General features: G+C 41.8%; 1 protein-coding gene across 2 annotated transcripts in view; it reads left to right on the forward strand.

Moving 5' to 3' along the window:
• The window catches only part of LOC122565140 (zinc finger protein 462-like), a 93,858-nt gene that overhangs the window by 48,422 nt on the left and 32,341 nt on the right, over nt 1-13,095 (forward strand). For both annotated transcript variants that reach the window (XM_043720803.1, XM_043720804.1), the window contains 2 exons: nt 3,351-3,397; nt 3,767-3,931. In XM_043720803.1, the coding sequence (XP_043576738.1) occupies nt 3,351-3,397; nt 3,767-3,931 (212 nt within the window). The remainder of the gene's footprint in view (nt 1-3,350; nt 3,398-3,766; nt 3,932-13,095) is intronic.

Genomic DNA, 13,095 nt, shown 5'->3' on the forward strand with positions numbered 1-13,095 from the left:
TCTTCCTGACCTCTCCGCCCCCACCCCACTCCAGCCTATCACCCTCACCTTGGCCTCCTTCCACCTATCGCATTTCCAACACCCCTCCCCCAAGTCCCTCCTCCCTACCTTTTATCTTAGCCTGCTGGACACACTTTCCTCATTCCTGAAGAAGGGCTTATGCCCGAAACGTCGATTCTCCTGTTCCTTGGATGCTGCCTGACCTGCTGTGCTTTTCCAGTAACACATTTTCAGCAGCGTTCATCAGTAATGTGTCTGAGACAATCGTATATACTGATTTATAACCCATTAAAATTTTTGGAGAAATTTAAGGACAAACATTCCTGACTGTTTAGATGGAGCTCATTTATACAGCCATTCAGTTTGAAAATTGTACATGTGGCAAGGCAAGAAAATGTGATGCCGATGCATTGTGGAGACTTGGATGAGAAACTGAGGCATTTGGTGACAGGAGTAAATGGATGGAAATAGAATGTAGTATTGCAGGTTTAAATGGTTGTAGTCGATGTAATGTATATGTATTGTAGTGTACTGACAGTGTAAGACTAAGGGATTTTTAAAATGAAGCCATCTTTGTATATTGATGGTTTGTTTCTTTCTTAAGGGGGAAGTGTGATGATCCTGCCTCTTTAATGAGGTTATTTGCCCTTAGTTTTTTTTCCAAGAGGGGTTGTAAGGACAGAGATGTGGATTTCTGTGGAAATGGTTGCTTTGAACAGTGGCAGGGACTTGGCTAGTTCTCCCAATTCAGTTTTTATTTTCTAGTTTGGTTTAGTTATAACAGGCAGTCAGAAAACTCCTGGTAGCAGAGACGCAGCTACAATGAAAAGAGGTTCCATGCTTCCGCAGATACTTCTTGACTAAACTTTCTCTGAAACCTCTCCTGCCTATAAGGATCTGTATTTGAATTTACTATTTGTTAAGGGGTGTGTTTTTGGGATGTTCTGGGAATTGGAACTGCTTTAAGTTGCAATTTTGAGTTGGTTGGATTGATATTCTAAATTCTGTTTTCCTTTGTTTGTGTTTCAAGTGTAGTGTTTAATTAAATTCTGTTTTGCTTGAAACTGAGTGAGCTGCATCCCTACTGGAATATCCACTTTTTATGTCTGCCTTTAAAGGTTACCTTCTTAAAATATTTTGAAGGAGCCTGAGCTTGTCCATAACAAATTAAAAAATGTTTGCTTGTTTGTAATAGGCAGAGCACAGAGCATACTTGACCAACATAAACTGTCTTACGTTAGTTGTAACTCTTGTAAATGGGCGGTAGTTGGTGAAGAATCTTAAGTCTAACAATAGACTTCAGAAAACAACTGACCTCAATGTGACACACTTTCAGTTTATGAAAACAGCACTCATTCATTTGCCAGAACCCAATCTCTACAAATGGAATAAATACATTCAAATTGTCTAGTAGCTTGGGAAGCTTGTGGTTCCACAAACATCTCAAAACATTCAGTCTCTCCACCACTAATACTCAGAAATACAATGGGCGCTATCTACAAAATGAACTTCAAAAATTCACTCTGGCTCCTTAGACAAAACCTTTCAAACCCACACTACTGCCATTTGAGGAAAAGGAAAGAAGATATATCGGCTGAAAATGTGTTGCTGGAAAAGTGCAGCAGGTCAGGCAGCATCCAAGGAACAGGAGAATCGACGTTTCGGGCATAAGCCCTTCAGGAATCAGAAGATTCTTCAGAATATTCTTCAGAAGATATATGGGAACTTGCAATTTCCCCTTCAAGCCACTCACTATCCTGACTTGAAAACACATCATTATTCTTTCAGTGTCACTGGATCAAAGTCCTGGAACTCTCTCCCCAATGGTGAAGTGATTCTGCCCATGGCAAATGAAGGTACCTTACCTTACCATCACCATCTCAAAGGATGAGCAATGAATGCTGGTTCAGCTAGCAATGCCCGTGATCCATGAATGAATTTTTTTTAAAAATGTTAGCTGTTGCTTTCTTTGTGGCAACAATCTGGCCCCTTTTATGGTTGTAATTTTGAAATTTGGCTTCTTGAGTTTAGACTGATGACTGCAACACATAAAGCCTTGGTCAAATGTCTAGCTCACCCTCGCTCTTGTTCTTGCACTCGCTCTCGTTGTCTCTTCAGTTTAGTACAACCAACGGACTTCATTTATGAAATTGAAGGAAGCAGTTTGTTTGCAGAATCTAAAAATGTACAATTTTAAATCTTTCTGCATGCAGTCAAGTTGGGAAGATGAACTAAAACCGTTTAAAGCATTTGGAAGATCTTTCAATAATACTGACATGGATATTCAAATTAGGAGCAGATTTAGGCCACTTAACCCCTTGAACTTGCTGCACCATTCAGTCAGATCATTATATCAGATTCCTGCACATTTCTGATAACCTTTTACCCCCTTGCTAAGAACCCATCCAACTGTGCCTTTTAAAAAGTTAAGACTGCTTCCACCACCTTTTGAGAAAGAGCTCCAAGATTTACAACTTTTCGTAAGGAAAAAGATTTTTTTCAATTTCTGCTTTAAATAGGCAATCTCTGTTTTGAAACAGTGATCACTAGTTTGAGATTCTTCCACAACAGGAAGCAATCTTTCCACATCAGGAAGTAACCTTTCCACATCCATCCTGTCAAGCCCTTTCAGGATATTTTACATTTCAATCCAGTCATATCTTTTATAATCTCCAATTGATCCAACCATCATCTAACCTTGTCTTATAAGAGAAACCTGGATCAGTGGTGCTGGAAGAGCACAGCAATTCAGGCAGCATCCGACGAGCAGCAAAAATTGACGTTTCGGGCAAAAGCCCTTCATCAGGAATTCATTCCTGATGAAGGGCTTTTGCCCGAAATGTCGATTTTGCTGCTCGTCGGATGCTGCCTGAATTGTGGTGCTCTTCCAGCACCACTGATCCAGAATCTGGTTTCCAGCATCTGCAGTCATTGTTTTTACCTCTTATAAGAGAAACCTACTGATTCCAGGTTTTGTTCTGGCAAACATTTTTGGAATTGCATCCAATGCAATCACATCCTCCTTAAATAAGGAGACGAATACTACACACAGTACTCCAGATATAGTTTCATCAGTGCCCTGAATAACTGAAGTATAATCTCCCTCACTTTGTATTCAACTCCTCTTGCAATAAACGATAATATTCTATTAGCTTTCCTAATTACTTGCTGTACCAGCATACTAACATTTTTTTTACACATGGACATCCAGACCCCTTTGCATCTCAGAGCTTGTCAGCTTTTTCCATTTAGATAATATATTGTACTTTTAAAAATACATCTGAAGGGTTAAGAGGGGCCTTGAATTATGTGTGAAAAGCTAATTATTTCTTCCTTTTTCCCCAATTTAGAAAAAGAAAAGGTGGCTTTAAACGTGACATCCAGATTACTAGTTCAGGTATTTTGACTTCTTGCTTAGGATTGTCATCAAGTTTTAACTTGCATTAAGTTTGGCTAATTTTAAAGATTATATAAAGCTGTTCTGCCTGAGGGAAGTTACTGAACTAAACTGCTTGCAATAGTATTACTGCACAGAATTACCTGCAATAATTGTTATTGATACATTAGGTACTTATATTTTTCTTGAGTTATGTCTCTCGGCCAAAGTTGGTATATGATACATGAACACTTGAAAATTCAGTTTTGTTGGAATTGTTGAAAGGACTATTAATTTTTATCAGATTAATTTTGAGGAAAATATAATTGTGAATAAAGTGGTACATAATTCTTTAAAGTTGAATGTAATTTTTCTATATGGATGTTGCAGAAGGTGGAAACTACAGATGCCCCAGGTGTTCGTACTCCACCCCAATAATTGAACAGTTAAGATCTCATTCACTCAAAGTGCATGGAAGATTTCTTATGCCAAAACTACGTGCAGCAGTTTCAGATGCTGAAAAAACTGGAGGATACATGTATCAAGCGTTCAATGGTAGGACTTCACTTCTTTCTTGCTCTCCTTCTTCAATCTCTGTCTCTCTTCTCTATCATCTCCTCCCCATCCACTTGTGCCCCCTGCTTCACTTCCCTGTACCCTCTGATTCTTTCTCCTCCCAGCCACGATTCTTTTCTTTTTCCCCGATCCCTCCAACCTTCACCTCTGATTTTCGCTGCCCCCCCGCCGCCACCCCATGCATCCTGACTCTCTGCTGCTGAACCCCATTTCAAAAGCTTGCGCACCCCAACACATACGCCTAATGCTGTGTTTATGTATGACTTCACACATCCATTCCATATAATGACGTCATGCTCGAGATGTTTACAGTCTATTTTGATATAACGTGATAGTTCTGTTCCCATGTAATCCTGTATTACAAGAAAATTGCGTAATAGTACCCCCATTTAAAGCATTGGGCCAGAATTGCTTTATAACCAATACAGGTAAGGAAAGTTTGTGTTCTACAAATAATGATCAAAATTCTCCAATTACGTTATAGCTAATTCGCATTAAAGAAACGCACATTATAGCAGAATTGTACTAAAACTTTGTAGGAAGCTTGGGAAGAGATTGCCAGATTCCTTGCTGAGATATCTGTATCATGACAGCTATGAAGGAGATGGCGGAAGACTAGCAGTTGGAAAACATGCCATGATTTAAGAAAGGCTGTAAGGAAAAGCCAGGGAGCTATAGATTGGTGAGCCTTGCGTCAGTGGTGGATAAGTTATTGGAGGGGGTTCCAACAAGTTGTTGGAATGGCAAGGACTGATCAGTTTTTGTTTTTGAAGAAGTCCAAAGAAGATCGATGAAGGCAGAGCATTAGATGCCAATATGGACTTCAGCAAAGCATTAGACAAAGTTCTGCATGGTAGATTGGTTAATAAGGTTAGATCACATGGGATCCGGGGGGAGCAAGCCAAACTGATATAAAATTGAAAATAAGGAACAGGGTTGCTTTTCAGACTGGAGGCGGTGTGACCAGTGGTGTGCCACAAGGATCGGTATTTGGTTTGCTGCTTTTTGTCATTTTGTATAAATGATTTGTATATGAATGTAGGGGGTATGGTTAGTAAGTTAGCAGATGATACCAAAATACAGCAAAATGGTGTGGTGCACAGTGAAGAAAGTTATCTATCTGCGTAGAATGTATGTATGAGGGCATACAGAAATACAGCAGATCATCAGATGGGCCAGTGGTCTGAGGAGTGGCAGATGAAGTTTAATGTGAGTTGTTGCGTTTTGGTAAGGCAAACAAGGGCAGAACGTAAATGGTTAAGGGTAGGGCCCTGGGAAGTGCTGCTGAACAAAGAGATCTGAAGTGCAGGTACACAGTTCCTTGAAAATTGGAGTTATAGACAGTGATTAAGGCAGATAGCACGCTTTCTCTCACTTTCCTTCATTGGTCAAAACATTGAATATAGGATTTGGGATGTCATGTTGTGGCTGTACAGGACATTGGTGAGGTAGCTTTTAGAATACTGTGTATAATTCTGGTCCCCCTTCTATAGAAAAAGATGTTAAAATTGAGAGGGTGCAGAAAAGGGGTATTGCCAGAGTTGGAGGGCTTAGCTGTGGGGAGAGGCTGAATAGGAGAGGACTTTTTTCCCTGGCTGAGGGTGACCTTCAAGAGGTTTAGAAAATCATGAGGGGCATGAATAGCCAAGGCCTTTTTCCTAGGGTCGGGGAGTCCCAAACTAGAAAGCATAGGTTCAAGGTGGGAGGGGAAAGATTTAAGAAGGACCAGAGGGGTAACTTTTTTTCATGCAGAGGTAGTGCATATATGGAGCAAGCTGTCAGAGGAAATAGTGGAAACTGGTGAATTTACAACATTTTAAAGGCATCTGGATAGGTATATGAATAGGAAGGATTGAGAGGGATGTGGCCCAAATGCTGGCAAATGGGACTAGGTCAGATTGGGTTTAGATTAGATTAGATTAGATTACAGTGTGGAAACAGGCCCTTCGGCCCAACATGTCCACACCGACCCGCCGAAGCGCAACCCACCCATATCCCTACATTTACCCCTTACCTAACACTACGGGCAATTTAGCATGGCCAGTTCACCTGACCTGCACATCTTTGGACAGTGGGAGGAAACCGGAGCACCCGGAGGAAACCCACGCAGACACGGGGAGAATGTGCAAACTCCACACAGTCAGTCGCCTGAGGCGGGAATTGAACCCGGGTCTCAGGCGCTGTGAGGCAGCAGTGCTAAACACTGTGCCACCGTGCCACCCATACTTGCCTACCCTGCTGTGGAGGATCCCAAGTTGGTGCGGACTTGATGGGGCGAATGGGGTTGTCTAGTTGGCGCAGACGAGTTGGATCACAGAGTCTGTTTCTGTGCTGTAGAATTCTGACTCTATATGCAATAACGTCGCAGCAAATATGAAGAAAACTTACCACCTTAGCTTGTGAAACTAATGGATAATGAAATCCCATACAGGACCATTTGTAGTAGTCTATTTTTGTATGTTTCTTCCATTTTAATAGCATTACATTTTTTTTGTTGTGGCACAGCTGGTTTCTGTGTGCGCCCTTTTATTCCATTGTATGTTTGACCATTAAATATTTGACAAAATTGTGCAAATAAAAGGCCAAATGTCTCTGACCATTAACTACATTTGAGTAATCTAATGACGGCTATCTGCTTCTAATAATATTCCAGTAGGAATGATTAATACAAATAAATGAACAGTGGGCTTGATTAATTTGTGCGGGAAAGGGTTAAAAACATCGTTCCAATTCTGTCTGTCCCCCACCCACCACTTCATATAGGCTAATATTCCAGGAAAAATAATCGCTGTTCTTTTGCTGAAGAGCATTTACCTGGAAAATTTGTAGCCTAATACAGTAAGCTTGAGGAGAAATTCTTGAGGAGAAAGTGAGGTCTGCAGATGCTGGAGATCAAAGTTGAAACTTTATTGCTGGAACAGCACAGCAGGTCAGGCAGCATCCAGGGAACAGGAGATTCGACGTTTCGGGCACAGGCCCTTCTTCAGGAAACATCTTCAGGAGAAATTCTTGAAGCATGAAGCTTGATGGATTGTAGATAAGGAGAAAGTGAGGTCTGCAGATGCTGGAGATCAGAGCTGGAAATGTGTTGCTGGAAAAGCGCAGCAGGTCAGGCAGCATCCAGGGAACAGGAGAATCGACGTTTCGGGCATAAGCCCTTCCTGAAGAAGGGCTTATGCCCGAAACGTCGATTCTCCTGTTCCCTGGATGCTGCCTGACCTGCTGCGCTTTTCCAGCAACACATTTCCAGGATTGTAGATAAGGCAGTGTAACATGAATTCTTCCATCTGTCTTAAGCACCCAAAACATGCAAATAAATATCTGTTGCAAATAATGAAATATAAATAGCTAGTCAAGAGATTAAACTAATTCTAGCTATAGAGGAGAAGTTAAAATAAGGCATGAATTGATTAAAGTGAACATGTCATTTAAAATATTTAGATTTATTGTAGTTACTTACAAGGAATCATAGAATCCTTACAGTGTGGAAGCAGGTTATTCGCCCCATCAAGTCCGCACCAACTTGGGATCCTCCACAGCAGGGTAGGCAGGTATGAGGCTGGAAGGAGATACCATAATCAGAAATGGTAAGTTGAAGAGACCGGCTGGAATTCGATAGGAAGCAAGGGATGCCTGTTGGATTAAATTACATTAATTTCAATGCAAGAAGGCTGACAGGTCAGGGTGTATATAGGTATGTGGGACTGGGATATTATAGCTATGAAAGAAACATGGCTAAGGGAGGGACAGGACTGGCAGCTTAATGTGCCAGGATACAGATGCTTTAGATGGGACAGAGGTGGTGGGAGGAGGGAAGGGAAATTGCATTTTTGATTAAGGCAAGTATTACTGCAGTAGTCAGATGGACCATCCAGTGAGGCTTTGTGGGTGGAGGTAAAAAATAAGAATGGGACAGTGACATTATTGTGATTATACAGTAGGCTCCTGAAGAGTCAATGGGAATTAGAGGAACAAACATGCAGGGAGGTTGGGGAGACTTACAGGAGCAATAGAATTGTCAGAGTAGGGGATTTTAATTTTCCCAACACAGACTGGGACTGCCAGAGGGTTGAGAGTTTAAGATGGGGTGGAATTTAAGTGTGTTCAGGAAAGTTTCCTCAATCAGTATATAGAGGGTCCTATGCGGGATAGGCAAAACTCATCCGGCTCTTGGGAAATAGAGCAGGACAGGTGATGGAGGTGACTGTGGGCTAATGCTTTGAGACCAGTGACCAAAGTTCAATTAATTTTAAAATAGTTCTGGAGAGGGACAAAACTGGTCCACAGGTTCAAGTTCTAAATTGAGATAAGGTGAATTTTGATGGAATTAGACAGGAATTTGTAGGGATTTATTGGAGTAGTTTATCTGCAGGCAAAGGGACCTCTGGCAAGTTGGAAACCTTTAAAAGTGAGATAGTTAGAGATCAAGGTCTATAAGTTCCTGTGAGGGTCAAGGGCAAGGTTGGCAGGAATAGGGAACCGTGGATGACAAGATATTGAGGCATTGACCAGAAAAAAAAAAGGAGATTTGGCTCAGGTACAGGCAGCTAGGAACAAGGGAATCCCTAGAGGTATACAAGGGCTTACTGAAGAAGGAAATCAGGAGGGTGAACAGAGGGCACGAGGTAACCTTGGCTGAGAAGATTAGGGTGAATCAAAGACGTTCTTTAAGTATGTTAAAGGAAAAAGAATAACTCGAGAGAGAATAGGACCCCTTGAGGGCCAAAGTGGACATGGATGTGTAGAACCACAGGAGATGGGTGAGGTCCTCAATGAATATTTCTCCTCTGCGTTTATCATGGAGAAAGACATGAGGACTTGGGAACTTGGAGAAGTTAGTGGTGCTATCTTGGGGACAGTCCTGATCGTGGTAGAGGAGGTATTGGATGTATTAGCATGTATGAAAGTGGATAAATCTCCTGGTCCTGACCAGGTATATCCAAGAACACTGCAAGAGGCTAGAAAAGATATATTGTAGGGTACCTGGCTAATATTTTTGCATCATTGTTAGCAACTGGTGAGGTCCTGTAAAACTGGAGGGTAATGAATGTTGTGCCATTATTCAAGAAAGGCTGTAAAGAAAGCAGGGGAACTATAGATTAGTAAGTCTAACATCTGCAGTGGGTATTACTTGAGAATATTCTGAGAAATAAGATATACATGCATTTGGAAAGACAGGATTTGTTTAGGAGTAGTCAGCATGGTTTCATGAGTGGGAGATCATTCTTCACAAATTTGTTAGAGCTCTTTGATGAAGTAACCAGGAGGGTTGACAAGAGCAGGGTGATAGACGTAAGCTATATAGATTTCACTAAGACCTTTGATAGGGTTCCGCGTGGTAGGCTGCTCTGGAGGGTTAGATCGCCTGAAATCCAGAACAAGCTGGCAAATTGGATACATAGTTGGCTTGATGTAGGAAGCAGAGGGTACTAGTGGAAGGATACTTGTCAGACTGGAGACTTGTGACTGGTGGAATGCCTCAGGGGTCGATGCTGGGCCCATTACTGTTTGTTATCGCTATCAATGATCAGTAAGTTTGCTGATGATACTAAGATAGGTGGTATAGTGAGGAAGGTTATCAGAAATTGCAACAGAACCTTGATCAGCTGGGAAAGTGGGTCGAGAAATGGCAAATGGAGTTTAATATACATAAGTGTGAGTTTTGTATTTTGGAAAGTCAAATCAAGAAATGAGTTTCATGGTGAATGGTAGGGCCATCAGGAGTGTAGTGGAACAGAGGAGGGACCCTGGAGTTCAGGTGGACCGTTGTCTGAACATGGAGTCACAGGTAGACAGGGCAGTGAAGGTGGCTTTTGGCACACTGGCCTTCATCAATCAGGGCAGGGAGTATAGAAGTTGGGAAGTTATGTTGCAGTTGTATAGGACATTGGTCACCTTGCTATGAGAAGGATCTAATGAAACTGGAAAGCGTGCAGAAGAAATTTACAAGGGTATTGCCTGGACTCAGTGGGCTGATTTTTTTTTCTTTTAGAACATTGGAGACTGATGGGGGAATCTATAGAAGTGTATAAGATTATGAAAGGCTTTGATAGGGTGAATGCACTCAGTCTTTTTCCCGGTTTGGGAAATTGAGGACTAGATGGTATCAGTTTAAGATTAGAGGGGAAAATAAAAGGGAACCTGAGGGGCAATGTTTTTACAAAGGGGGTGGTGCGTCAATGCAGAAATGGTTGAGACGGATACATCAACAACATTTAAAAGGTGTTTGGATAAATACATGGCTAGGAAAGGATGGGAAGCGTATGGGCCAAGTGCAGGGAATTGGGGTCTAGCGTGGTGGACGTTTTGGCCGGTTTGGGTCAAAGGGACTGTCTCTGTGCTACAACTCTATGACCAACCCTCAAAGCATCTAACCCAGACCCAACCCCACCAAGCTATTCCCTGTCATCCTATATTTCTCATGATTAATCCACCTACCCTACCTACCCCCTGGCACCATGTGCATTTTAGCCAATCCACCTAACCTGCACATCTTTGCACTGTGGGAGGAAACTAGGACACCCAAGGAAAGCCCACACAGACATGGGGAGAATGTGCAAACTCTACACAGAGTCGCCAAAGGGTGGAATTGAACTAGAATCCCTGGTGCTGAGGCAGCAGTACTACCCACTGTGCCACCATGCTGGCCTATGATATCCCAAAAAACAGAATTAAACTGTCTCTCACTTAGATGGTTTGTGGCCAGAATTTCATTTCACAGAGAAAATAACATGTTCTTGGCCCAATCTTTGTTAGGATTGAACCAATCAGGCTTCCCAAATGAAGGCATGATGCCAGAAATGCTTACCTCAACTCAATGATGACTGTTGCGAGCTAATTTTTTTCACTTTTGGAATTCACTTCTTTTATCCATTTTTGAACCAAAGCTGTAATGACATCTGGAGCTGAATGGCTCTGATGGAACCAAAACTGGGGATCACTGAGTAGGTCATTGCTTAGTAGATGCTACTTGATCATATGTAGATGACACCTTCCATCACTTTACTCATGACTGAGAGTAGACTGATTGGGTGATAATTGGCTGAGTTGGATTTGTCCTGCTTTTTGAATACAGAACACATCTGGGGAAACTTTCTACATTGTCGAGTAGATGCCAATGTTGTAACTGTCCTGGAACAGCTTGGTTGGGGGAGCAGAAGGTCCTGGAGCCAAGACTCTTTGGAACTATTGCAGGAATGTTGTCGGAGTCTATAGCCTTTGCAATATCTCGTGCTTCCAGCAATTTCTTGAGTGAATCAAAGTGGCTGAAAACTGGCATCTGTGATGCTAAAGACTACTGGGGTGGCTAAGATGGATCGTTCGTTTGAGACTTCTGAAGATTGCTGTGACTGCTTCAGCATTAATGTTTTACACTAATATATTGGGCTCTTCTTTACTTGAGGATGGGGATAGTTATGGAAACTTCTCCAGTGCGTTCTCTGCTTGTCTATCACCATTCACAAATGGATGTTGAAATATATGGACTCACTGATTTATTAACACAGTTGGTCCATATCCACCCTACAAAATCATTGCATAATTTTAACCACCTCGATCATAAGAAATAGTAGTCCGTCTGCCCCTCAAGCCTGCCCGCCAGTCAACAAGATCAAAGCTGATCAGCCCCCGACTTCAACTCACCTTTCATGCCAGCTTTTCATGGTCCTCAACTGCCCAATATTTCTACTTAACTATTTTTTAACATGCTTTCAGTGACCTAGTCTCCTCAACTCTTAAGTATAGGTTTCTAAACATTCACTATACTCTGATGTGAAGGATTTTTTTTCTCCTACAGTTTTCAGTTATTGTCCCCTATTCTGGAACTTTTCCCCGAGTTTGAGAGTCCCCTTTTGGTGGAAACATTTTCTCAACAATGACTCTATCAATCCCCTCAGGATTTTGTGTAGTTTCAATAAGTTCATTTTTCAATCTTCTGAAACCTGAAGGATAAACCTTTTAGCCATTCCTGATAAGTAAATCCCTCATCCTGTGAATCAGCTTAGAGAATCTCTTCTGAACTGCTTCTAATGCTACTATATCCTTTCTTAAAAAGGGGTCAAAAACTGTGCTTCCATCTGTGAAATCATATTTCACTAACTTAATTGAGTTTTTCTTCGAAGAGGTAACAAAGTGGATTGATGAGGGCAGATCTGTGGACATGACCTATATGAACAGGGTTTGACAAGGTTCCTCTTCGATTAGTTAGCAAGGTTGGATCACATGGAATGCAGCACTAGCTATTTGGATACAACTGGTTTGAAGGCTGAAGACAGAGGATGATGGTGGAGATTTGCTTTTCAGACTGGAGGCCTGGAATCAGTGGTGTGCCACAAGCATCCAAGCTGGGTCCACTGCTTTTCGTTATTTATATAAATGATTTGGATGTGAAGATAGGAGGTCTGGTTTGTAAATTTGCAGATTACACCAAAATTGGAGGTTTAGCTGAGAAATAAGACAGGGATGATTACCTTTAGGGTGTAGGTTTACTCGCTGAGCTGTAGGTTTAATATCCAGATGTTTCATTACCTGGCTAGGTAACATCATCAGTGGCGACCTCCAAGTGAAGCGAAGCTGTTGTCTCCTGCTTTCTATTTATATCTTTCTCCTGGATGGGGGTTCCTGGGGTTTGCCCAGGATGTCATTTCCTGTTTGTTTTCTGAGGGGTTGATAGATGGTATCTAGATCTAGGAATTCTCTGTCATGTCTTTGCTTAGCCTGTCCCAGTTGAAATGGTGGTTCTTTTCATCCGTGTGTAGGGCTACGAGGGAGAGAGGATCGTGTCTTTTTGTGGCTAGCTGGTGTTCGTGTAGTGTTTGTGGCAGTCTTTGCATGGAATTTTGTAGATGACGTTGGTTTTGTCCATGGGTTATACTGGGTCTTTTAAGTTTGTTAGTTTTTGTTTGAGAGTGTTGGTGAGTTTGTGTGCTACTAGGATTCCTAGGGGTCTTAGTAGTCTGGCTGTCATTTCTGAAACTTCTTTGATGTATGGTAAGGTGGTTAGGGTTTCTGGCTGTGTTTGGTCTGCGTGTCGTGGTTTGTTCTTGAGGAATCTGCGGACTGTATTTTTTGAGTATGTTCTTCTTGAATACATTGTATAGGTGGTTCTCCTCTGTTTTCCGAAGTTAGTCTGTGCTGCAGTGTGA

The sequence above is a fragment of the Chiloscyllium plagiosum genome, chromosome 31 (genome assembly GCF_004010195.1).
Source record: "Chiloscyllium plagiosum isolate BGI_BamShark_2017 chromosome 31, ASM401019v2, whole genome shotgun sequence".
Lineage (NCBI taxonomy): Eukaryota > Metazoa > Chordata > Chondrichthyes > Orectolobiformes > Hemiscylliidae > Chiloscyllium > Chiloscyllium plagiosum.